The 27,930-nt window shown below is 40.3% G+C and overlaps 1 protein-coding gene across 3 annotated transcripts in view; it reads left to right on the forward strand.

Annotated features, from left to right (window-relative positions):
• Positions 1-17: 17 nt before the first annotated feature.
• RNF214 (ring finger protein 214) overlaps positions 18-27,930 on the forward strand; it is a 58,111-nt gene continuing 30,198 nt past the window's right edge. For 2 of the 3 annotated variants that reach the window (XM_030837653.2, XM_060304098.1), the window contains exons 1-6: positions 18-90; positions 1,667-1,782; positions 4,285-4,795; positions 5,485-5,544; positions 10,415-10,555; positions 13,434-13,573. In XM_030837653.2, the coding sequence (XP_030693513.1) occupies positions 1,670-1,782; positions 4,285-4,795; positions 5,485-5,544; positions 10,415-10,555; positions 13,434-13,573 (965 nt within the window). In that variant the 5' untranslated portion in view covers positions 18-90; positions 1,667-1,669. The remainder of the gene's footprint in view (positions 91-1,666; positions 1,783-4,284; positions 4,796-5,484; positions 5,545-10,414; positions 10,556-13,433; positions 13,574-27,930) is intronic. The other variant, XM_030837693.2, reaches the window with a different exon arrangement.

Genomic DNA, 27,930 nt, shown 5'->3' on the forward strand with positions numbered 1-27,930 from the left:
CCGCCGGAAGTGGGAGGTGTCGCGCGCGGGCCGGCGCTCGACCCCTCCCCCCAGGCTCGGCCGCCCCCTCCCCCCGCTCCGCCCGCTCAGGTGAGTCCCGTCCCTCCCCCCCTTCCCTCCCGGGGGCGCGGCGCGGGAGGTGTGTGCGGGGCGGGCGCGCGGGCGGGGGCTGCGGCTCGAGGGACTGGGGTCGGGGCGGGGGGCGTGGAGGGAGCTGCGGGGATGGGGGGCGGGGGTCCCGGCCTAGAAGTGGGACGGGGGTGGCAGCCGGGCGGGGGGCGAGGGCAAGGTGCGGAGGGGCTCTGGCCGGAGGAAGCTGCAGGCTGGGCCAGCCCCCTGTGGAGGGCGGCCGGGACCACCGGCGTCGCTTCCCCCCATTGTCCCCTTCGCGACCGTCCCCCGATCTCCCCCCGAGGACCCGTCGCTCCCAGCGTCGCCGTCTGGTCGCCGCCGGGTTGCGGTGCGGGGCTTCCCTTGGCTCCTTCGACTTAAAGCCCCCTGCCGCAGCCTCCTGCCAGATGTCCCTGTCCCTCTCCCCTTTGGGCTCTCAGCCACGGAGTCGCACGTAGGACCCGTGCCCTGTGGTTTCGTTTCCCGGGCGCCAAGGACCCCCGGCCCGGGCCCTGATGGGGCAGGATGTTTGCACCTGTGCGAGCAGTAATGGCGATCTGGGGCCTGTTTTCTCCCCGGAGCCTCGTATAATTTGATGAGGGAAACTGAGGCACAGGGGGTCTCTGGCCTGGGACTGAAGTGTGGACACAGCCCAGCCTCCGTGCCTGCCCTATGCGCTCTTGGAGGGTCAGGGATGTACCTGGGATGCTATTAAAATAAAAACAAGAATTTAAACTAACCCTGTGTTACACCACCAACCACCCGCCCCCCCCCCGCCCCAATATTCATTTTTTTTCTTCCTCTTCACCATAGAAGGCGTGAGTTTGTCCTGCAACATCTGTTACTTGGATTACCGTGTTTTTCAGCTTCTCATTTTCATGCTGGAGTAACCAAGATTCTCATACTCTGGCACCTTTAGTAACTCTAAAGAGTCTGTACTTTCCTCAGTCAGTGGTTGTCAGACTTTTCCCATCTGTGGGGAACCCAGAGTAAAAGTGAAAGATACTTGGATTGCCCAATAAAATATTGCTTTTTCTCTCTCACACGAACATCTCCAAATTAATGGAGAATGCTTTTAATGTAACAGCCATAAAATGATTTTAAAACATAAGCTATTATTGATGTTAGGCCCCAAATCACATCCTTTGTAAATGATACTAGGCAAGGTAGGTAGGCATGTGGATCATTTGGAAGATTCTCATGGTCTGTGAGACTGCATTTCTCCTAAAGTGAAAAAGCTTTGCGCACATATACGTATATATATGTGTGTATATATATATATATATATATATACACATATATACACACACATATATATACATACACATACATATACACATATAGTGACGTGTGAGGATCGATATCCCTATTGCATGTGATGGCTCTTTTAATATCCTACTAGAGAATACCCTTAAGTGTTTTCTCCTGGAGCCCAACTTTTTCTTTGTGTTTCTTTCCTGATATGACTCTGTTGTATGGACATTCTGAGAGGGTGAGATATATTTGTTTTGAAATTTTGGAACTTGTAGCCTGTACTTTGTTTCTGAATGTGCAGAGCATGATGGCAGCATCTGAGGTCGCTGGCGTGGTGGCCACTGCTCCCAGTCCTCCGGAATCCTCGTCTAGTGTATGTGCTTCCAAACCAGACGAAGTTCTCCCAGACGGTCTAAGGTAACGTGTGGACTCTCAACTGGGAAGATTTCTTTTGGGTAAAGGGCTTTGGAGATGGGCTTCTTATGGAAGTGTAGTTCGTCTTTCCCCTTTTTAGCTCTAGTGACATTGCTTTAGATGAAGCTTTTTAAAGGTAGGGACTATCTGATCTATATTTGTATATCTGGTACCCAACACAGTATCTGACACTCAGCAGGCATGCTAATTATTTGTTGAATAAACAGATTAAAATACGGGGGATCAAACTCATTTGAAAATGCAAATATTTCCCACCTTCTCCTACATGGACTATCTGTTTATTTATATGTTTATATGTTACATCTGTATGTGTGTGTGTGTGTGTATATATATATACACACACACGTTATATCTAATGTATATAGACACATGTATATGTATCTATGTCTATCTATAGGTAAATAGATAGCTTTATTAATATGGCTTACTGCTTCATGTATGTATTTCGCCTTCCAGCTAAACTCTTGAGCACAGGAATTATGAATACCCAACCTTGTTTTACAGTGCTTAAAACATTGTTATGTATAATGTTGTACTAGGTTGACTATGTATACTACCTCAACTCTTTTTTTAATTTAATTTTTATTTATTTATTTATGGCTGTGTTGGGTTTTGTTGCTGCGTGGGCTTTCTCTAGTTGCGGCGAGCGGGGGCTACTCTTCGTTGCGGTGCGTGGGCTTCTCATTGCGGTGGCTTGTCTTGTTGTGGAGCATGGGCTCTAGGCATGCAGGCTTCAGTAGTTGTGGCATGCGGGCTCAGTAGTTGTGGCTCGCTGGCTCTAGAGTGCAGGCTCAGTAGTTGTGGTGCACGGACTTAGTTGGTCCGTGGCATGTGGGATCTTCCTGGACCAGGGCTCGAACCTGTGTCCCCTGCGCTGGCAGGTGGATTCTTAAGCACTGTGCCACCAGGGAAGTCCCCTATGTCAACTCTTTTGTAGAGTACCTAGGACCTAATACAATAGATAACACATTTAATTCTCTCAACAATCTCAGCAGGTAGGTGCTAATGCTGTTATTCCCATTTATAGGTGAGAGAACTTGAGACACAGAGAGGTTAGTAACTTGCCTAAGGTTACCAAGCTATGTTGGAGTCAGTGTTTGAACCCAGGCTCGTCTGACTCCAGCGTACTTAATAAATGTAACAAATCTGTTACATTTGTATTTATTATTTGTCACTTGTTATTAAGTGGGTAATGGGGAAAAATGTTAAGTCAACCTAGCCATAAACTTGGATCTTCATTTTATAAATAAAATCAGACACATACTACTAGTAATAATAATAACAGCTAAGGTTTATTGAGTGTTTACTGTGTGCCAGAACTAAATACACCAGATGCTTTATCTCGTGTAATCCCCACAATAATCTTATTAGGTAGGTAATATTATTTCTGTTTTACAAATGAAGTTAAGTAACTTGCCCAGAGTTAAACAGCTAGTAAGTAGCAGAGTCAGGATTCACACCCAGGTACTGTATCTGCCCAAATTTATAATTAAGTGTCCCCCCCCCCCCCCGCCGCCACTTAACCCCCAGCAAGGAATCAGCTTAGAGTATTTATAAAGATTTTTCACGTCACAAGGTGCTGTCTCTGTTGTTTTATTTTGAACAGTAGGTACTATTGAGGAAAGGAAGGCACAGTGACCTGAAGCCTAAGTCAGTACTAGTTTGGAGTCCTTAAGGGCATAGTTGACAGAAGCAGTTGTTTTGTTTTGTTTTTTAATAGCAAAGGAATTTAACACACATTATTCCTGGTAAAAGACTTACAGTCGTGAATGTTGGATGTCATTGTAAATAGGTTTTGAAGATCTCTTAAAAGCAGTATGGTAAATGGTTGTAGCAAACAATGAAACAACGATTTCAGTGTATACATGTGTGTATATTTGTTATCTGGGGTAAAAGTTCTGCTGACAGCTTCAATTTTGGATTCAAAATCGTCTGTACTTCAGTCAACTTGAAGTGAAGATGATGTGCTCTGGAAAGCTGTTGGTGGTTCTGGTCAAAGATCTGTAAAATGAATTTGAATGAAAATTATTTTTGTGAAACGAGAGTGGAATTTAAAACAATATTTCTCAATCAATATTTTATTTATTAAAATATGTGGAACAAAATTAGTACATGTACCTAAATGAAATATTCTAAGTAACAGCAGGCTATTTCACCTGCATCCCCCCAAACCTTTGGCTCCTCAGCGTCATTTCTGTGTGACCGTTCACTGCGGACTGTCTCCTGAACCCAGCTTCTTCACCACCACACCATACTCCCTGCATGTGGGACAGAAATCACTGGGTGGAAACTAAGTTCCTTTTCAGTTGGCTAATTTGGAGGGGTTTATATAGTCTTGTTTTGTTCTTCTACTGTTAAAAGTAGAAGAACAAAACAAGTCTTGTTTTGTTCTTCTACTGTTCTAATACTGTTAAAAGTATTATATATTTAAGCCTCTTTAAGATTGGGTGAAGAGAGAAACCTTTTATCTTATGTTTTTGATAGCCCCAAAGACCCTGCACAGAAGCACAAGAACTCGCCTCTGTCGAGTGTAAGTAACCAAACGATAACCAAGGAGAATAACAGAAATGCCCATTTGGAACACCCAGAGCAGAATCCTGGTTCATCAGCAGGTGACACTTCAGCAGCGCACCGGGCGGTTTTAGGAGAAAACTTGATAGCTACGGCCCTTTGTCTCTCTGGCGGTGGGTCTCAGTCTGATTTGAAGGACGTGGCCAGCACAGCGGGAGAGGAGGGGGACACACGCCTCCGGGAGAGCCTCCACCCCGCCACTCGGTCTCTTAAGGCAGGGTGCGATACAAAGCAGCTTGCCTCCGGGAATTGTCCTGAAGAGAAGGCCCCACAAGCCTCCATCCTAAAGGAAGGGAGCAGGGACACAGGCTTGGATTTCCCACCTGTGGTGCCTCCAGCAAATGGGGTTGAAGGAGTCAGAGTGGATCAGGATGATGATCAGGATAGCTCTTCCCTGAAGCTTTCTCAGAACATTGCCGTCCAGGTCAAGTATCAAGTTTCTACTACTAAAACGGAATTTGGGCTTTTAATTTTTTTTTTTTTTTGAGGGCAGGAGATATTTCTTCATAGTTGGTAGAGAACTACTCTGTCTCGTTTTTTTACTGGCAACTCTCATACTGTTTTCATACGGTGCTCTGTGATGACTTCATTCTGGTGTTCAATAAGTAACAGCCCGTGTCTAATCGTGGCGACCAGGAGCTTCATGACCTACATACAATCACTTTCACTGAGTAATTGATGAGCGTAGGTCATTAGCATTCATATTTCCTGTCTTCGACCTTGCAGGAGGAATCCTTGTTAATTCTCTGACCTATATCTTAAGAAGTACGGGGTATCCTGCCTTCTAGTGACTGGTGTGCTTTTTTGTAGCAGGAAGGATGAGCACAGTAAATTGTAGGGGCCAAAATTCTTATCTGAGTCTCGAGCTTGTCTCTCCATCAGTTGTTGGGTCTTGTTCAGCTTATTTTGTGGGGTAAATGCTTCATGCTACATGGATGTCAGTGGACATTTGCCAGAACTACAGTTCTCTTGCTATGAAGCTGATAAGGGGAGAGAGTAAAAAGTTAACTTCTCAGTTCCTTGTGGCAGATTTCTCAGTGAAAGGACGAGAGCAATTCTGCCTTTTAGAATGTCTCTGAACAGTTCTGAATATAATTGTTTCTTTCTTTATAGACTGACTTTAAGACGGCTGATTCAGAGGTAAACACAGATCAAGATATTGAAAAGAATCTGGTAAGTAGTTAAACTGCAATTGTTCATGTATGAAACCATTAATGCAGAAGATCTAGAGTCACATCATCTCAGTTGGAAAAGGTGCAGGAACCTCCTTTATAAAATCCCTGACAGATGGTCAGCTAACTTCTACTTGATCACCTCCAGAGACGGGAAGCTTACTACTCATGAATCAGCATATTGCATTTTGAAAATAGCTCTTATTGTTAGATCTTATTATGAGGTGAGAACAGAACCACTAAAACTTCTTGTTATAGTTCTCTCTTGAGCTACGTAGAGTAAATCTAAATCCCTTTACTTGTTAGCCCAAAATATATTCAAAATGTTTTTTTAAATGCTTTTTCCTCTTATCCTTTAAGTCTGAACCTTTCCAGGTGAAACATCCCCAGATTTTTTTTTTTTTTTTTTTTGCAGTACGCGGGCCTCTCACTGTTGTGGCCTCTCCCGTTGCGGAGCACAGGCTCCAGATGCGCAGGCTCAGTGGCCATGGCTCAGTGGCCGTGGCTCACGGGCCCAGCCGCTCCGCGGCATGTGGGATCTTCCCAGACCGGGGCACGAACCCATGTCCCTTGCATCGGCAGGCGGACTCTCAACCACTGCGCCACCAGGGAAGCCCCCCAGATGTTTTTTTAACATTCTTCTTTTCTTCATATGATATATTTTTGAGTCTTTTCTTCAACCTGGTTACTTTTTCACCTAGACATGTTACACCTTCTCAATGTTTCTTTTGCAATGTGATCCTGAGAGCTAAATGTAGTAATGCACATACAGTGTAATTACTTCACTATACAATGGAACTGTTGTGTCATTCTGTGGTGACATTCTACACACCATTTCCTAAGCTGACATCGTCACACTGTGGAGTTTTCACTTTTACTCCATCAGGTCTTTTTCTCATGTATTGTTTAATTGTATCTTCCAATTTTATGCCTAGGTAATTATTATTTTTTTTTTGAGCATCACTTTTTAAATCTGTTTTTTACTTAAAAATAGGTAATTGGTTTTTAAAACTTAGAGAACTTCACATTTATTTTTGTTAAAGTGGTCCCCTTGATCTTTCCCTGGCATTTTGTGGCAAAACTTCCACCCTGTAAGTGTGTGGATATCTGAATGTCCATTTTTCAAGAGGAAGGATAATGCTAGAAAAGGCACCCTAAGTTCAGGAAGGGGTCTTTAGGGTAAGATATGTTAATTGAATGGAAATAAAGAGGAAAACCAGGTAAGAAAGTGGATATTTGGTGCAAGTTGAAGAAATTGAGGGGCAGATGGAAAGAAGTAAGTTATTGGAGTACATTAACCACATGAAAACTTTTAAATAGAGAGTAGCAACTCAGGAGTTATTTATAACAGGCAAGTAAAAAGATCATAGAGATGAGAGACCTGATGGCGATGTGCTGGGTGAGAACCAGGCTAGGAGAGAACCTCCAGGAGAAGGAGGAGAAGTCGCCTTTTCTTGAGCATTTATTCTAAACACTTTACATGGAGTGTTTATTTGGTCCCCACAGTTGTAAGGCAGGGTTTTGTTGACCATATAGCAATTGAAGGGGCCAACTAAGAGGTAATAGATAAGCTTTAGCATCAGTCTGAAACAGGGGTGGAAACTGGCAAGCCATTAGGCCAAAAGAGGCCCAGAGTTGTGTTTTGTTTGGCAGTATTCTTTTGGGTGGTGGTGTGGCCCACATGCTGTAATTTTTTAAATTATTATGATTTTTTAAATATTTATTTAGTTTGGTTGCACCGGGTCTTAGCTGCGACAGGTGGGCTCCTTCGTTGTGGCTCCAGGGCTCCTTAGTTGTGGCATGCAAACCGTCAGTTGCAGCATGCACGTGGGATCTAGTTCCCTGACCAGGTATTGAACTGGGCCCCCTGCATTGGGAGCATGGAGTCTTAACCACTGTACCACCAGGGAAGTCCCTATTATTATTATTTTTAAAACACAATATGATTATATTTTAGTACACAACCAAAATACAAAACACCGTAGTAAGTTGACAGCAGTAGAACATGGTATTTCATTTGCATTGCATAACAGACGGTTAACATTCTTAGTTGTAAATGAGTTCTCCACATGCTTTTTTTTTTTTTTTTTTCTCTTCTCGGTACGCGGGCCTCTCACTGTTGTGGCCTCTCCCGTTGCGGAGCACAGGCTCCGGACGCGCAGGTTCAGCAGCCATGGCTCGTGGGCCCAGCCGCTCCGCGGCATGTGGGATCTTCCCGAACCGGGGCACGATCCCATGTCCCCTGCATCAGCAGGCAGACTCCCAACCACTGCGCCACCAGGGAAGCCCTCCACATGCTTTTAAAAAGGCATTGGGACTAAGCAGGTATTAAGCTTAGTGGCAATACAGGGAACTTTGCTCCTGTTTTATTTGCTACCCTTTTCATGCATTTACAGTAATTGCCCACTGCCTGCATTTGAAATTGTGACTCCTGCCTCTCAGGACCAATTCACCATCAATGAAACAAAGTAACAATGTGTAACCCTTTGGCTTATTAAGATGAGAATTGTATCAAGTAATTTGCTGTATGCCTTTAAGCCATCCATTTGTATGTACTAATAGTATGTACCTTGAGACTTCTTTCCGTGAAGACTAGAGTTTTTTTTCCCATCCTATGTTGTTAAAAAGATGCATTATCGGGCTTCCCTGGTGGTGCAGTGGTTGAGAGTCCGCCTGCCGATGCGGGGGACACGGGTTCGTGCCCCGGTCTGGGAAGATCCCACATGCTGCGGAGCGGCTGGGCCCGTGAGCCATGGCTGCTGAGCCTGCGCATCGGGAGCCTGTGCTTCACAACGGGAGAGGCCACAGCACTGAGAGGCCCGCGTACCGCAAAAAAAAATAAAATAAAAATTTTTTAAGGATGTATTATGGACAGAGAGGTACCATAAGGAAGTAGAGAGAGAAGAAAAGAATCCTCTAATCTACTAGTTTTCATCAATTGGTTCTTAACCTTTAACTTTTCTTGGGTTAAGGTCCTCTTTCAGAATCTTTTGAAAACTTTGAATTCTCATCTCAAAAAATTTTATACACACCTATCCATAGACCTCAGATTTAGAATCCCTTTAAAGTTATGATGCTAAGGTGTCATCTGTTTAGGGAGCTTTAGTTACATTTCAGTACATGGACTAAGGACTAGCTTATCCCAAAGCTAAAGTCCCATCTTGAGAGCTTATTTTTTTATTATCATAGTGTGATCAAGTTTTTCGCTATTCACTTCTAAAACCTTTCTTTTCTTTGAAAGTAGTTATCGTCTAATGAACAAATTCAGTTTAATGCTCTGTTTAAATTTTACACTAGTTACCTTATACCAAGTGTGCTTTAAATTGACCCTCTAAGTTTCAGTGTTCCTTTGAAAGGTAATCATTACTTTTCTTGATTTATTAATGTGGGGGAGGCAGAGCTGAACTGTGACCCTTAGAAGCTTCACCTCTTTTATTGACTTATTTATTTATTGGCTGCGCTGGGTCTTGGTTGTGGCATGCGAGAGCTTTAGTTGCAGCCTGCATGCGGGATCTAGTTCCCCAACCAGGGATCAAACCCGGGCCCCCTGCATTGGGAGTGTGGAGTCTTACCCACTGGACCACCAGGGAAGTCCCAGAAGCTTTACTTCTGCTCCCTGTTTATATGAGAGCTTGCCGATTTGACCAATCTGAATACCAAGTGCCCCGGAACTCTTTGGTGGATCTGCCAATTTGTAGTGCTAATGACCAGTAAGGAGTCCAGTTTCTGGATGCATTTTGAGTAGTTGATCTGTTCTTTGTTTTTGCTCGTTCTTCTTCCTCCTAATAGATAAAATACCTTATTTCTCTTATTCCCTACTGCAGGGAAATTAGCCTATAAAGGGTCAGTTAGTAGATATCTTAGGCTTTGTGGGCTGTATGTGCTCTTTTGTAACCACTCCACTCTGCTGTTGTAGTGTGAAAGCAGCCAGCCAGCTGTCGGGTATGGCTGTGTTCCTCTAAAACATTTACTTATAAAAACAGACGGTGGGGGCTTCCCTGGTGGCGCAGTGGTTGAGAGTCCGCCTGCCAATGCAGAGGACGCGGGTTCGTGCCCCGGTCCGGGAAGATCCCACATGCCGCGGAGCGGCTGCGCCTGTGAGCCATGGCCGCTGAGCCTGCGCGTCCGGAGCCTGTGCTCCGCGATGGGAGAGGCCACAGCGGTGAGAGGCCCGCGTACCGCAAAAAAAAAAAAAAAAAAAAAAAAAACAGACGGTGGGACCTCCCTGGTGGCGCAGTGGTTAAGAATCTGCCTGCCAATGCAGGGGACACGGGATCAAGCCCTGGTCCGGGAAGCTCTCACATGCCGCAGAGCAACTCAGCCCTTGCGCCACAGCTACTGAGCCTGTGTGCCACAGCTACAGAAGCCCACACACCTAGAACCTGTGCTCCGCAACAAGAGAAGACACCGCAATGAGAAGCCCCCGCGCTGCAATGAAGAGTAGCTCCCGCTCGCCACAACTAGAGAAAGCCCGTGCACAACAATGAAGACACAATGCAGCCAAAAATAAAATAAATAAATAAAATTTAAAAACAAAAACAGTTGATGGCTGGATTTGGCCCACAGGCCATAGGTTGCCACCCTCCATCTTAGCGCAGTGTTGTACAATAGAATTTCCTTTAACGACGGAAGTGTTCTGTATCTGTGCTGTCCAGTATAGTAGCCACTACTCACATGTAGCTACTGAGTACTTGGAATGTGGTAAGGTGACTGAGGAGCTGGATGTTTACATTTGCTTATTCTAATTAATTTAGCTACAGCATCGGACACTGCAGCCATAGCGCCCTGCATGGTGCCTTGAACAGGGACATGGTGAATGTTTCTTGCAATGAAATTGGCGAATTAAACTTCTCATCTGTTGTTACCAATAGGATAAAATGATGACAGAGAGAACCTTGTTGAAGGAGCGTTACCAGGAGGTCCTGGACAAGCAGAGGCAAGTGGAGAATCAGCTCCAAGTGCAATTAAAGCAACTTCAGCAAAGGAGAGAAGAAGAAATGAAGAATCACCAGGTATTCTGCTTATGTTAAAATTGGCAATAAGTAAAGTATAGTCCCTAATCAGACTTTAATTTTGTTTTCAAATTAATAGAAATAAAAAAGCAGTATTTAACTTTTTAATGGTTATCATAGAATTTTAAGGATAAACAAGAACCTTCGAGGGCATCTCGTCCAAACTCTCACTCCTATTTTGGTTCAGAGAGGAAAGGATTTTTTTTTTTTTTTTTTTCGGTACGCGGGCCTCTCACTGCCGCAGCCTCTCCCGTTGCAGAGCACAGGCTCTGGACGCGCAGGCTCAGCGGCCATGGCTCACAGGCCCAGCCGCTCCACAGCATGTGGGATCTTCCCGGACCGGGGCACGAACCCGTGTCCCCTGCATCGGCAGGCGGACTCTCAACCACTGCGCCACCAGGGAAGCCCAGGATTATTTATTTAATATATTTGTTTGACTGCCTACCTGGAAAGTCATTTGATTAGACTCCTGTCTCACACTATATTTAAAAATACAATTCTAAGTAAATTAAAAATATACATATAAAAACTGGAAAAAAATTTTAAATCAGAAGAAAATTTAGAAGAATATTTGTATACCTGAAGTTGCAAGAGGTCATTTTAACCCAGGCAGAAAACCTAGAAGATTTTTTAAAATTAATTATATATAATTAAACTTTTTGGCATGGCAAATGATATAGAAAACAGTCAAAAGATCAATATTAGACTGAGAGAAAATATTTATAGCACATATGACGAAGGGTTTAAGATGACATTCTGAGATTCCTACAAATTCATGGTAAAAGCCAAACAATCTAGAGAAACCAGGAAAAGTTACTGTATTACTTTCCTATTGTAATAGTTTTCTACTGTAATAGTTTCCCATTGCTGCTGTAACAAGTTGTGAATTTAGAGCTTAAAACAACACGTTTATTATCTTACAGTTCTGTAGGTCAGAAGTACAACGTGGGTGTCACTGGGCTAAAATCAAGGTATTAGGAGGGCAGCATTCCTTTCTAGGGACTCTAGGGGAGAATACATTTCCCTGCATTTCTGGCTTCTAGAGGCTGTTTGCATTCCTTTACCTGTGGCCCCCGTCTCCATCTTCAGAGTCAGCAACGTTGCATTTCTGTAACTGTTCTTCCCTAATCACATCTTCCTCTGATCACAAGTGGGAAAGTTTCTCTGCTTTTAAAGACCCATTTGTGGTTAGATTGGGCCCACCCCGATAATCCAGGATTGTCTCCCTATCTCTTTTGCTATGGAGGGTAACATAGGTTCCAAGGAGTAGAACATGGACATTTTTGTGGGGAAGAGGTTATTATTTTGCCCATAACAGTCACAAACAGTAATTCACAGAAGAGGAAAAGCAAATGGGTAACAAATGTATGAAAATAAACTCAGCCTTACTAGTGTCGATCCATTTGTATAGCAAATATTTTTTGAGTTCCTGATGTACGCTCTGAAGATTTAGTGGTGAACGAAACAGTCTCTGCCTTCATTGAATGCTTATTCTAGTTGGAGGAGACAGACAATAAAAACAGTAAAAGAACAGGAGGTAGTGAAATGCTCATTAAAATTACTAGATACCATTCCTCCCTCTTTCCCAAGAGATTGGGAAAAATGAAATAAGTTGTCAAAGGTAAGGAAAAATGAACTCTTTTTAGACATTGGTAGGAGTGTGAATTGGTATGACCATTTTAGAAAAGATATTAGGGCGACTTCCCTGGTGGTCCAGTGGTTAAGACTCCAAGCTTCCAATGCAGGGGGCACAGGTTCAATTCCTGGTTGGGGAACCAAGAATCCCGCATGACGTGCAGCGTGCCAAAAAGTTAAGTAAATAAATAAACAAGTAAATAAGTATATAAATAAAGTCTGAAGAAAAAAGATATTAGGAATTGTCACTTAAAATTTTAAAATGTATATATACCTTGATTTAGCAGTCTCATTGTTAGGAGTCTATTCTACAGAAATAAAAGCTTTTGTATGAAAATATAGGCATACAGGATGTTTATTGTAGTATTATTTGTAGTTACAAGAAAACTGAAATCAGCCTTAACAGGATGGACTCTTTTTTTTTTTTTTTTTTAGGATGGACTCTTAACAGAGACTGGTTGACTAAATTCGTTATATACATGTCATGTCGTGTTATACAGCTATTTTTTAATTTGATTTATATTTATCGATAGTATGCTCATGTCAGGTGAACAAAAGCAAGATGCAGAATAGTGTATATAAAATTACCTCATTATAAAGAAAACAAAAAAGCAAATACGTACGTAAGTACACATGTATTTGTGTAAGAATGGAGAAAGATGTGAAAGCATAGAACAAAACGCTTAACACATTGATTACTTTATGGGTGGAATTGGTGTGCATTAGGGGTGACTTAACTTTATTACTTTTTGTTCGACTTCTTATTATAAATATATATGTATATAGTTAAATAATTTAAAAAGAACAAAGGTAACCCCTACGCATAATAAAGTAGAGCCGTAACAAAACAAAACAAAACCATATTTGTTGGAAGTAGCAAACTCCCACCCTGTGCAAGAATGCCTTTCTCAGCAGTCTTGACAGGTGTTCATTCAGCCTTTATATGAGCACCAGTAATGGAGAGCTTATTGCTTCACAAGGCAGTAAATTCCGTTTTTGAACAGTTGTGATTGTTAGAAATTCTTTTCTCCTGTTGAATTGAAATCTGCTTTATTATAACTTACTCCCTTTTGGGACTTTTTTGACTGCTTTTGGGACTACTCATCACCAGATTCCTTCAATTCAATTTGAAATCACTAAAGTCAATATGTTAATTTGAGATAGTTGAAAGTAACCTTCAGACCAAAAGAACTAATTCATTTCCTTCTTTATTTGTGTGTGACTATAATTGTGCGGGACTTAGGAGATATTAAAGGCTATCCAGGACGTAACAATAAAGCGAGAAGAAACAAAGAAGAAGATAGAGAAAGAAAAGAAGGAGTTTTTGCAGAAGGAGCAGGATCTGAAAGCTGAAATTGAGAAGCTTTGTGAGAAGGGCAGAAGGTAAATGATGCTGTTAAGAATAAAAACCCTGGGTTTATGTGTGTGTGTTTGTACATAACAGGCCGGTTCTATTTGTGTTTCTACTTTCTTTTCTTTCAGTCTAATTTTTATTTGAAAAACAAGTGCACAAATTAAAATCCTTGAGTGATTTTAGCTTTTTCAGCACCCTATGTTAAATTTAATAAAAAATGTTTCAGGGATTCATCAGTACATTGAAATAACAGCAGCTCATTGTTTGGTCCAAAGTCTGATCAGGATTTTGATATATATCTAACACCTATTTCACTTGCCTTATCTGATGTTTGACAGTTTAGGCTATGAGGCTACTTTGATTATGTTAAATTCAGCACCAAAACCAAATTTCAAACTAACATTGCAAGCTGTTTGCAAAGCTATTTAATGGATCTGTGTCCTTTTCAGGGTACTGCAGCAAGGCTAAGGCGGGCATAGAATTTGGTCATAGTTTCAATTTTCTAAGTTTCTTAATGTGACCTGTTTGGAAGTCAAAATAGTTGTGAATATTGTGATTTTATTTAAATTCTACTAAAATGCATTTTTATTTATCAAGAAAATCTTGGCTTGCTAATGTGTCCGAGAGCTAAGTGAAAAGTAGCGGGATACTTGGAAAATGATTCAGCAAATGAGGAAAGATGATAAATAAGACAGGACATTTTGGAATAATTGGGAAATTTTGAATATGGATTACGTATTAGGTAATATTGTATCAATGGTAAATATTTTGTGTGTGATTATGTAGAAGGTTCTTATTCTTAAGAGATACTTGCTGAAGTTTTAGGGGTTGTCATGATGTCTATAACTTTCAGGTGGTTCAGAGGGAGAAGTAAAGTAAATGTGGCAAAAAGCGTTAACAGCTGGTGAATCCAGATGAAGGGCATGTGTTCACTGGACTATTCTGTTAACTTTTCTGTTGGTTTGAAATTTTCAAAGAAAAAGTTGCAGGAGTGGGGTTAGATATAGGGAGAAATTAGCCAGGCAACGAATAGGGAAGAAGACATTGCAGGCAGGGGACGTATAGACGAGAGAGATTAGCAACTGAGACCTGAGGTAGAGAGGAATGAGGCTAGTGGAGGAGGCAGAAGCCCGATCACAAAGGCTCAGATCCCGTGTAAGGAGTTTGAGATTTTCCCTGATAGTGAGAGACTAGAGAGTTTTAAGGAGGGGTGGGGATCAGAGGATGAGATTTGCACTTTATTTATTTTTAATTAAAAAATTTTTAATTGAAGTATGGTTGATTTATAATATATTAGTTTCAGATGTACAACGTAGTGATTTAAAACCTTTATGGATTATATTTAAAGTTATTATAAAATATTGGCTGTATTCCCTGTGCTGTATACTATATCCTTACAGCTTATTTATTTTATACACAGTAGTTTGTACTTCTTAGTCCCCTACCCCTATCTTGCCCCTCCTCCCCATCTCCCCACTGGCAACCACCTGTTTGTTCTCTGTATCTGTGAGTCTGTTTCTGTTTTGTTACATTCATTCATTCTTTTCACTTTTTAGATTCCACATGTAAGTGATGACATACAGTATTGTGTTTTTCTATCTGATTTATTTCACTTAGCATAATGCCCTCCAGGTCCATCCATGTTATTGCAAATGGCAAAATTCCATTCTTTTTTATGGCTGAGTAGTATTCCAGTGTGTGTGTGTGTGTGTGTGTGTGTGTGTGTATGTATGTATGTATTACCACATCTGTTTTATCCATTCATCTGTTGTTGGACACTTAGGTTGCTTCCCTATCTTGGCAACTGTAAATAGAGATTTTCAGTTTAGATAGATGATGATGCCAGTTGGAGAATAGACTGGAGTAGTGTAGAGGACCAGTTAGGAGACTTATCTGTCTGAGACTTATCTGCGTTACAATAATGGTGGCCAAAACTGAAGTGCTGCAGTGGGGAGGAGAGATGTGAATCCATTTGTAAGGTGTTAGGGGTAGCACTAATAGGTGGAGAGGGAAGAGTTATAGAAACGCCCATATTTCTGGCTTGGAAAATTGGGGAAATAATGGGGTTTTCTAATAAGATGTCTTATTTAGTTACCCACTTTACAAGTTTCAAGTTAAATTCTACCTCCTTTGTAAAATCTTCCTTATCCAGTTCTTCCTGAACTAATCTCTCCCTCCTCAGAACATCTATACAGCTCTCTGCTGATTTTGCTTATTTTTTTATTTTTATTTTTTTAAATTTTTTTTGTTGTACGCGGGCCTCTCACTGTTGTGGCCTCTCCCGTTGCGGAGCACAGGCTCCGGACGGGCAGGCTCAGCGGCCATGGCTCACGGGCCCAGCCGCTTCGTGGCATGTGGGGTCTTCCCGGACTGGGGCACGAACCCGTGTGCCCTGCATCGGCAGGCAGACTCTCAACCACTGCGCCACCAGGGAAGCCCCCTGATTTTGCTTATTTTTGTATTATACTGTACTCTACATTTTTTTCTACCTGTGTATGTCTTGGCTGGCCATTGATATTGTAAGCCTCTTGAGGATAAAGACTGGACTCTCCCTCTTCATATGTATTTAAAAATTTTTTTTTTACTCTTTTGTGTTCTTTTACACTTAGCTCAGTGCTATATACTGATAATTATTGGACAAATATTTGTTGAATTACTGGATAGGAAATTAAATTTCACCTTGATATTATAGATGAATTTACGTAATAGAAATTTGCTAAGTGCTTTGTACTGTTTGAAGGTAATTACTGTGTTTTTTATTGTAATTATAATTTTTAAAGAAGACACGATGAACTGACCAAAAAAAAAAGACCAAATATTCAGTTTAGTCACGTATTTGATTTTTTTTCTCCTTGACACTTGGCTGCTTTATAATGGACATTGTCTTGCCTTTGTGGGGACACTTTCTAGTTTCCAGCTTGCATCCTTCAAGATTATTGCTGGTATTAGAAAGGTGAGGCTTCCAAGCTAGTTCTCTTCTACGGCCGAACTTCTTTTTAAGCTCCCTGCCTTTAATAGTGACTCATCGAGAATAATAGCAAATAAGGCTCTTCTTGAATAAAGATGGTGAGCTTGCGCTTTAAGAGACATCATCGGTTGATTCACAAAGGTAGGTTGGGACCAGTAGCCGAAAAATTGCAATATCAACCAAAGGTCTTCTTTTTTTTTTTTTAAATATTTATTTATTTATTTGGCTGCACCAGGTCTTAGTTGCGGCATGTGGGATCCTCCCGGACTGGGGCACGAACCCGTGTCCCCTGCATTGGCAGGCGGACTCTCAACCACTGCGGCACCAGGGAAGCCCGGGTCTTCTTTTTTAAAATGCTCTGAGCTTGCCTGATGAACTCGTGATAGAGTGATAGGTAAATAGCAGATCAAGGGAGTTAATGTTGGAAGCATTACTTTGGATGTGGTATAAGAGTTTATGCTATATTGAAATTGACAGGGTACAAGAGGATTCTTTTTGGAAATTTCTCACTAAATGCTAGTTTATTTAACTGGTATGCTTTGAAGTCCTAATAGCTTGTCTGGCAATCAGTAAATCTAGTGAGTATTTCTTAGGTGCAAAGCAGTGAGCCAGACTGTTCAGCATCCTGTATTTTGACCACAGCCTTCAGTCCTTCCAGCTTTCTGTCTCATTCCCAGTAAATGTACACTTTGACATCAAGACCTCTTTCTTGTTTTTTGACTTCATTCCAGTTTCTCCCAGTCCTCCAGCTCCCTGGAAGCATTTCTTTGCCTAGCCAGACTGGACTCATGGTCCATTACTTGAATTTCTCCCTTACCATTACCATCAATTCTGTGGAGGCTTGTTCCTTTCCTTTCATTTTTCCATAGTACTCCAGTCCTGGGCCAAGTCAACCCCCACACCTACCCCCCCACCCTGCCCCCTCCTACATCTATCTCTATTCTTCTTATACTTGGGCTGCTGAGGGCTGCTGCAGGAGATCACACTGTGTGTCTTGAGGCCAGAATAAATTTGACAGAATAAATTTGACTTTCAAAAACACCCGGACCCTCAGGACTCCCTCTTCCTCTGAGGGCTGTCCCTAACTATTACCTCTCTTTCTAAACTTTCTGTCTCCACCACTTCTCTCCTTAGTCTTAGCAAGTGATCTTGCCTTTTATTTGACTGAAAAAATAGGGGCCATCGAGTAAACCTTCCTTCAGTTTCCTATCAGCAGATACATCCATCTTTTCTTCCTGTCCTTGTATCTGAGTCTAAACTACCTGTGTGTGAATCCTGTTCCCTCTTGCTTTTCCCACTTCTCCGTAAGTGACACCACACTCTCCTCCAGTGACTAAGCCGAATAACCAAGTCATTCTGAATTCTTCTCTTAACCCCTTTCTGCTTTACCAAGTCCTGTAGATTCTTAATATTAATTGTCCCTTTCTCTCCATTCACTCTGCCACTCTTAGTTCAGGTTTCTGTCAGTTCTCCTAGATTCTGAGGCAGGCTACTAAACGTTCTTTGCCTCCAGTCTCCTCCATTTTAATTGGTCTAGTACAAATCTGTCGAAGAAATCTGTCAAAGAATACGGATCTGATGATGTCATTTCCCTGCTTAAAGTCCTTCATAGTTCCTAGGGTAAAGTTTAAACTCTTTAGTTTACTATAAGAGGCCCTCAATTATCTAGTCCCTGTTTATGTCCCTAGCTGCATCTTTTACCATTCCCCCAAACCACCATGCTAGTTTATACCTAACTACTACATGTTGTATCCTGAACTCACTTAAAACTCAGCCTGTATCAACTGCTCTAGAAAGCTTTCCCAGATACTCCCCTTATCCTCCCCTTCACACACCCTGACCATTTAATTTAGATGACCCTCCTCCGTATTCACCTAGCACGGTGTGTATGCTTCTGTCATAACACTGACCTCTGATGGTCTTTTGTGTTTACTGGAATGTTTCCCACATTATATAGTCAGCTTCTTGAGGGCAGGTATTTCGATTATCTATCGCTGTCAAAAAAACACTGTAGAACTTAGTGTCTTAAAACAGCAACAATATTTTATTATTTCTCTCAATTCTTTGGGTTGATTGAGTCTCAGATGGATGGTTCTTCTAGTGTCCTTTGGAGTCTTTCCTGTAGCTGCCGTTATGTGGCAACTGGGGCTGGAATGTCCAAGATGGCTTCATTCATATTTCTGCCTTGGCAGGGACACGTGGAAAGCTGAGTTCCGGTGGGACTCTGGGATGTCTAGGCCTTTTCACTCTATCTCTCCATGCTGTCTCAGGACTTTTTCCTCTCCAGGTGGTCTTTCCAGCTAAGGAGCCAGATTTCTTACTTGGTGGCTCAGGGCTCCCAAGAGTACAAAAGTGGAGGTTTCCAGGCTTTCTTAAGGCATAGACTTGGGACCAGTACAGTGCTACTACTGTGGCATTCTGTTGGTTAACATGAGTGACAGGGCCAGCCCAGATTCAGTGTGGGAGGGGACTGCGAGGAGGAGGCCTGGTTCACTGGGATGACTCCATTTTTGGAGATTTGCTACCACGGCAAGTAACACATCTTGTTTAACTTTTTCTGCTGAGCACGTAATAGTTTCTTTTAGATACGGGAAATCATAGAAGTTATATAAACGGGTTACATAATTGGAGGTGTTTTAGAAGTATGCAGGATGAATTATGAGGAGAGACAGAGGCTGAGACATCAACCAGTAAGCTCTTAACAATAAAGTGAGTTTATAAGAATTATTATAAGACTAATGGTGGTTGAATGAAAAGGGAGAAATGGATTTAGGAGGGATTGGTGTCGGATTATTTTAAGGATTAGGACAGAGGGAGAAGTCAAAAATAACTTCATTGTTTTGACCCTGGGTAACTCTGTGCCGCCATGGACAGTAATCGGGAAGTAGAATACCAGTTCTAAATTTTGAGGATAAAGTAATACTTTTGATGATACGGGACATGCAAGTTAAAATACTTAGTAGGCAATTAGAAATGGGAGACTTGAATACAGAAGAGATGCTATGTCTTCATTTGGAGTTGCATATAGGTGATAGTTAAAATGATAGGAGTGAATTTTCTGTGGGAAAAAGTATAGAGTAGGGCTCAGTTCTGAACTTTGAGGTACACCTGCAGTTTGGGAGTAGAAAGAGGAAGAGAAGGCAAAAAGAATAATCAGAGAAGGAAAAGGAAGCAGTTTAAAATAGTAGTATAGGGTTTCAACGGGAGAAGGTGGTTAACAGCGTCAGAAACTATAGGGTAGGAAATGAGAACCAGGTCTGATTAAAGGCTATTGGTAATTTAAAATAATTAATTAATTTATTTATTTATTTATTTTTGGCTGCACTGGGTCTTTGTTGCTGCACTCGGGCTTTCTCTAGATGCGGCGAGCGGGGCTACTCTTCATTGCGGTGCGTGGGCTTCTCATTGCAGTGGCTGCTCTTGTTGCAGAGCATGGACTCTAGGCACACGGGCTTCAGTAGTTGTGGTGTGCAGGCTCAGTAGTTGTGGCTCATGGGCTCTAGAGCGCAGGCTCAGTAGTTGTGATGCACAGGCTTAGTTGCTCTGCGGCATGTGGGATCTTCCCAGACCAGGGCTCGAACCCGTGTCCCCTGCATTGGCAGGCGGATTCTTAACCACTACACCACCAGGGAAGTCCCGCTATTGGTAATTATTGAATGTAACCAATAGGGATTTTTAGGTAGAGGAATTAGGTTATTGGATTGATTTTTCCCCCAATATTTTATTATGAAAATTTTCAAACATTCAGAGAAACTGCAAGTATCGTACACTAACACTCACCACCTAGATTCAGCAATTAACGTTCTATTAAATTTGTTTCAACAGTATCTTTCCCTCTATCTATTCATCAGTCCATCTTGTTTTTTATGCATATTAGAGTAAGATGTAGTCATCAGTAAGTTCACCTATAAACTCATAAACTTGTATATCATTAATTAGACTTTAATATTATTTGTGTTTCCTTTTTTGTGGTAATAAATTGTATATGCAGTTAAATATATAAATATTAAGTTGTACCATTCAGTGAGTTTTGACAAATGTATATACCCTTGTAATTCAAAGCCCATCAAGATATAGAGAATACTATGATTAAACCAGATAATTTCTCATGTACCTTCCCTGTCATTCCCTGTCCTTACACTCCCAAAGGTAACTACTGTTCTGACTTTTTTATCGAAGACTAATTCTGTATGTTCTAGAATGTCACATAAATGAAATCATACAACATGTACTCTTTTCTTTCATTCAGCATAATGCTTTTGGTAGTTTTCATGCTGTCTTTTTTATTCTTGAGTAGTATTCTTCTTGTTAATATACCACAGTTTATCCATCTTCCTGTTGATGGTAGGTAGCAGTTTCCAGGTTTTTGACTATTATGAATAAAGCTGTGAATATTCAAGTGCAAGTCTTTGTGTGATCATATACTTTTATTTCTCTTGGATAAATTCCTAGGAATACAATTGCTGGGTTGTAGGGTAGGTATATGTTTAGTTTTATAAGAAAAGGCCAAACATATTTCCAAAGTGGATATACCTTTTTATACTCTACCTACAATGTTTGAGAGTTTGGGTTGCTTCATATCCTTGCCATTCAAGTGGTTGTGCAGTAGTATTTCATTGTGGTTTTGATTTGCATTTCCCTAGTGACTAATGATGTTGATCACTTTTTCCATGTGCTTACTGGTCATTAATTTACCTGTTTTTGTGAAGCGTCCTGTCAAATATTCCCCCCTACGCACACCTTTTTTGCGGGAATTGAGGTTTTGGCTTTCTATGACTGTATAGTAGATGCTCTTTACATATTCCAAATAGTCTTTTGTCAGTTACATGTTCCGTGAAAATTTTCTTCCAGTCTCTGACTTATCTATTCATTTTAAAATTGCATCTTTTGGTGAGCAGAAAATTTACTTTCAATGATGTCTAATTTATCAAGTTTCCATTTACAGGTATTGCATTCTCTGTCCTAAGAAACCTCTGCCTCCCCTGAAGTAGCAAAGATGTTCTCCTCTGTTTTCTTATGGAAGCTTTATCATTTTAGCTTTTAATATTTATGTCTCTGATCCATCTCAGATTAATTTTTGTGTATGGTGAGAAGTAGGGGTTGAAGTTAATTTTTTCCCATGTGGATATCCAGTTGTTCTGGCACCATTTGTTGAAAAGACTTTCCCCATTGGGTTGCTTGACACCTTCGCCAAAAACCAAATGGCAGTATGAGTCATTTGTATAAATAGTGGGTTTATTCTGAGTACAGTACCAATCTATTGCATTGATATATTTGCCTATCTTTATGTCAGATCACAGTGTTGTAATTATTATAGGTTTATAGTAAGTCATGAAGTCAGATTATGCAAAGTCTTCTGCTTTTTTTTTTTAACTTTAAAAAAATAATTAATTTTTGGCTGCGTTGGGTCTTCATTGCTGTGTGCAGGCTATCTCTAGTTGCGGTGAGTGGGGGGGCTACTGTTCGTTGTGGTATACGGGCTTCTCATTGCAGTGGCTTCTCTTGTTGCAGACCATGGGCTCTAGGCGCAAGGGCTTCAGTAGTTGTGGCACGCAGGCTCAGTAGTTGTGGTGCACGGGATTAGTTGCTCCGTGGCATGTGGGATCTTTCCGGACCAGGGATTGAACCCATGTCCCCTGCATTGGCCGGCGGATTCTTAACCACTGCCCCACCAGGGAAGTCCCAAAGTCGTCTTCTTTTTGTTCAAGATTGCTTTGGATATTCTAGGTTGTTTGCACTTACATATATATATTTGAGAAGCAGCTTATCATTTTCTACAAAAACAACAGATATTCTGAGAGTTCTTAATATGATTGGATGCTTAATTTTATCAAATGGTTTTTCTGCATCTGTTAAAATTATCAAATGCTTTTTCTCCTTTATTCTGTTAATATAGTGAATTACGTTGATTTATTTTCAAATGTTAAACCAATTCTCCATTCTTGTGATTACACCCAACTTGGGCAAGATATGTTATTGTTTATATATTGCTGGATTTGACTTGCTAATATTTTTGAAGGATTTTTATGTCTACTTTTATTGAGGAACAGTATTCTGTATTTTTTTTATTTTAAAAATTTAGTTATATCAGTTGCTGAGGGGGCGATGTTAAAATCTCTGTGATTATAGATTTTTCTGTTTTTCTTTTTAATTCTGTCCATTTTTGTTTCTTATATTTTGAAGCTGTGTTGTTAGATGCATATACAGTTATGATTGTTATGTATTCTTGATGAATTATCTTCATCATTGACATTGACATTTTATCATTATGAAATGTCTCTATCTTGGTCATACTCTTAATGTTTATTTTATGTAATATTAATATAGATATTACAGTTATATATGCTTACTCTTTACACAGTATATATTTTGCCATCTTTTACCTTCAACCTATCTACATTTTTATATGTTTTGTAGACAACATATAACTCGGTCTTTCTTTTTGATCTATTCTGACAAGCTTAATTTTAATAATAGGCTTTTAGTGTATTTGTATTTAATATGATTATTGATATGATTAGATTTAGGTCTACGTTTTTATTTTGTGAATTGAATGTTAATTCATTGACTATTCTTTAGAATTCCATTTTAATTTGGCCTTTTCCACCCAGAATACACATCTATTTAATTCACTGGCAACATGCATCATAAAGACAAACTACATGCCTGTTGATTATGCTATATTAGAAAGAGTTGTAATTTTCTTGAATAAAGTATTTGGGAAATTTTCATAGTTTTAATTGTTGCAACTTAGAATTATCCTTCAGATTTTTTTAAAAAATCAAAAAAATTTAGGTATAATTTACATGCAATAAAATGCACTTATTTTAAGTTACAGTTTGATGAGTTTTGACAAATTAATCACACATGTAAACACTAACACAGTCAAGGTATAGCACATACCCACTACCCTAAAATCTTCCCTGTATTCTGTTTTTTTGTTTTTTTGTTTTTTTTGCAGTACGCGGGCCTCTCACTGCTGTGGCCTCTCCCGTTGCGGAGCACAGGCTCCGGATGCGCAGGCTCAGCGGCCATGGCTCACGGGCCTAGCTGCTCCGCGGCATGCGGGATATTCCCGGACCGGGGCATGATCCCGTGTCCCCTGCATCGGCGGGCAGACTCTCAACCACTGAGCTACCAGGGAAGCCCCCTGTATTCCTTCTTAATCACTGTGCTTCCTCCCCACCATTCCCAGGTAAACACTGATCTGCTGTCACTGTAGATTACACTTATCTTTTCTAGACATTCGTGCCTTTCTTTCACTTACATTTTTGAGATTCATCTATGATGTGATGAATGTGAACTATATCAGTAGTTCATTGCTTTTTTTTAAAAGACTTAATTTTTTTAGTGCAGTTTGAAGTTTACAACAAAATTGAGAGGGAGGTACAGAGATTTCCCTTATGCCCCCTGCCCATACACATGCGTAGTCTTCCCTTTATCAACGTTACTCACTAGCGTGGTACATTTTTTACCAAAGGTGAACCTACATTGACACATCATAATCACTCAAAGTACATAGTTTACCTTAGGGTTCACTCTTGGTGTTATACACTTTATGATTTGGACAAATGTATAATGACATATATTTATTATTATACAGAGTATTTTTCACTGCCCATCCTCGGTGCTCTGCCTGTTTATCCCCCACTCCCCAACTGATCTTTTTATTGTCTCCATAGTTTTGCTTCTTCCAGAGTGCTGTATAGTTGAATCATACAATATGTAGGCTTTCAGATTGGCTTCTTTCACTTAGTACTATGCATTTGAGGTTTCTCCATGTCTTTTCATGGCTTGATAGCTCATTTCTTTTTAGCATTGAATAATATTCCATTGTTTGAATGTACAACAGTTTTTTATTTATTCATCTTTGAAGGACATCTTGGTTGCTTCCAAGTTTTGGCAATTTGCATAAAGCTGCTATAAATATCCAAGTGCAAATTTTTGTATGAACATAAGTTTTCAGCTCCTTTAGGTAGATACCAAGAAGTGTGATGGCTGGATCATATGGTAAGAGTATGTTTAGTTTTGTAAGAAACTGGCAAACTGTCTTCCAGAGTGGCTGTACCACTTTGCATTCCCAACAGAAATGAATGAGAGTTCCTGTTGCTCCACATCCTCGCCAGCATTTGTCGTTGTCAGTGTTCTGGATTTTGGTCATTTTAATAGGTATGTAGTGGTATCTCATTGTTTTAATTTGCATTTCCCTGATGACAAACGATGTAGAACATCTTTTCATATCCTCATTTGCCACCTGTATATCTTTTTTGGTGAGGTGTCTGTTAAAGTCTTTGGCCCATTTTTAAAATCTTTTTTGTTTTTAAACTGAGAGATGATATTTTAAATTTAATTTTATTCCTATTTTTTTGGCTGTGCTGTGTGGCCTCCAGGATTTCAATTGCCTGACCAGGGATTGAACCCGGGCCACGGCCGTGAAAGCCTGGAATCCCAACCACTAGGCCACCAGGGAACTTCCTTATTGTTTGTTTTATTGTTGAATTTTAAGAGCTCTTTGTATCCTTTGGATAACATTCCTTTGTCAGATGTGTCTTTTGCAAATATTTTCTCCCAGTCTGTGGCTTGTCTTCTGATTTTCTTGATACTTTCTTTCACAGAGCAGAAGTTTTTAATTTTATTTATTTATTTGGCCTCACTGCATGGCTTGTGGATCTTAGTTCCCTGATCAGGGATTGAACCCAGGCCCTTGGCAGTGGAAGCGTGGAATCCTAATTACTGAACTGCCAGGGAATTACCAGAAGTTTTTAATTTTAATGAAGTCTAATTTATCAAGTATTTCTTTTGTGGATCATGTCTTTGGTGTTATATCATTCATTTAGGTTTTCTCCTATGTTGTCTTCTAGGAGTTTTATAGTTTTGCATTTTACATTTAGGTCCATGATCCATTTTCAGTTAATTTTTGTGAAAGGTGTAAGGTCTGTGTTTAGATCCATTTTTTTTTTTGCATGTGGATGTCCAGTTCTAGCACCATTTGTTGAAGAGACTCTTTGCTCCATTTTATTATCTTCACTTCTTTGTTAAAGATCAGTTGACTGTGTTTATGGAGTTCTATTTCTAGGCTCTCTGTTCTGTTCCACTGATCTATTTGCCTATTCTTTCACAAATACCACGCTGTCTTGATTTTATAGCTTTATAGTAAGTCTGGAAGTTGAGTAGCATCAGTCTTCCAATTTTGTTCTTCTCTTTCAATATTGTGTTGCTTATTCTAGATCCTTTGCCTCTTCTTATAAACTTTAGAGTCAATTTGTTGATATCCATAGAATAACTTGCTGGGATTTTGATTGGGATTGTGTTGACTCTGTAGATCAAGTTGGGAAGAACTGACATCTTGACAATGTTGAGTCTTCCTTTCCATGAACATGGAATATCTCTCCATTTATTTAGTTCTTCTTTATATTGTTCATCATAGTTTTGTACTTTTCCTCATACAGATCTTGTACATATTTTGTTAGATTTATACCTAAGTGTATGTAGTGTAAATGATAATTGTGTTTTTAATTTCAAATTCCACTTATTCTTTTTTTTGGCCGCACAATGTGACTTGTGGGATCTTAGTTCCCTGACCAGGGATTGAACCCACACCCCCTGCATTGGAAGTGCAGAGTCTTAACTACTGGACTGCCAGGGAAGTCCCAAATTCCACTTGTTCGTTGTTAGCATTTAGGAAAGCAATTGACCTTTGTATATTAACCTTGTGTTGTGCAACCTTGCTTTAACAGCTTATTAGTTCAAGGAGGGTTTTTTTGTCTGTTCTTTCCAATTTTATAAGTGGATGATCATGTCATTTGCAAACAAAGACAGTTTTATGTCTTCCTTTTCAGTCTGTATACCTTTTATTTCTTTTTCTTGCTTTATTACATTTTCAAGGACTTCCAGTATGATGTTGAAAAGGGGTGGTGAGAGGGGACTTCTTTACCTTGTACCTGATCTTGGGAAACTTCAAGTTTCTCACTCTTGAGTATGATGTTAACTGTAGACTTTTTTGTAGATGTCTACCATGTTGAGAAAGTTCCCCTCTATTCCTAGTTTACTGAGAATTTTTACCATTAATGGATGATGGATTTTGTCAAATGCTTTTTCTGCATCTGTTGACATGATCATTTGATTTTTCTTTTTTAGTCTTTTGATGTGATGGATAATATTAATTGATTTTTGAATGTTGAATTAGCCTTGCATACCTGGGGTAAATCCCACTTGGTCATGATTCTTTTTATACTTTTTTGTATTGATTCGCTAATATTTTGTGAAGGATTTTTGCATCTGTGTTCATGAAAGATATTGGTCTGTAGCTTTTTCTTCTTTTATTTTTGTCTGGTTATGGTACTAGGGTAAGTGCTGGCCTCATAGACTGAATTAGGAAGTATTTCCTCTGCTTCTGTCTTCTAAAAGATTGTAGAGAATTGGTATAATTTCTTCCTTAAATGTGTGGTAGAATTCACTAGTGAACCCATCTGGGCCTGGTATTTTCTGTTTTGGAAGGTTATTAATTATTGAATCAATTTTTAAAATAGATATCGATGTTCATTCCTTTTTAATGCTGAGTAGTTGTCCATTGTGTGAATATCCAACAATTTGTTTACTCAGTTGAAGGTGTTCTTCTAATATAAACTGTCTCCTGTTGTTTCTGATGAGAAGTCAGTGACAGTTGTTTCTCTCTGTGTACTGTGTCATTTTTTCCCTATGGTTTCTTTCAATGTTTTCTATCCTTGGTTTTCAGCAGTTTGACTTTGATTTTCCCAGGTGTGGCTTTCTTCCTGTTTTACCTGTTTGGGGTTTTCTCAGCTGCTTATTCTGTAAAGTTATGTATTTCACCAAATTTGTGAAATTTTGACATAATTTTCAAATATTTTTCCTGTCCCATTCCCTCCTTTCCTTCTGGGACTCCACTTTCACATGTGTTAGAACTTTTGATATTGTCCTATAGCTCATGGGGGCTCTTTCATTTCTTTCCAATTCTTTTTTTTTAATATTTATTTTTGACTGCGTTGGGTCTTCGTTGCTGGGCACAGGCTTTCTCTAGTTGCGGCGAGTGGGGGCTACTCTTCATTGCGGTGCGCGGCCTTCTCATTGCAGTGGCTTCTCTTGTTGAGCATAGGCTGTAGGCGCGTGGGCTCAGTAGTTGTGGCTTGCAGGCTCTAGAGTGCAGGCTCAGTAGTTGTGGCACACGGGCTTAGTTGCCCTGTGGCATGTGGATCTTCCCAGACCAGGGCTTGAACCTGTGTCCCCTGCATTGGCAGGCGGATTCTTAACCACTGTGCCACCAGGAAGCCCTCCAATTCTTTTTTACTCTGTTCAGCATATTGGATAATTTCTCTTGATGTGTCTTCAAGTTTACTTTTTATTATATCATTTCCAGTCTATTAAGCCCATGCATTGAATTTTATATTTCCAGTATTGTAT

The sequence above is a fragment of the Globicephala melas genome, chromosome 8 (genome assembly GCF_963455315.2).
Source record: "Globicephala melas chromosome 8, mGloMel1.2, whole genome shotgun sequence".
In the NCBI taxonomy this organism is placed as follows: Eukaryota; Metazoa; Chordata; class Mammalia; order Artiodactyla; family Delphinidae; genus Globicephala; species Globicephala melas.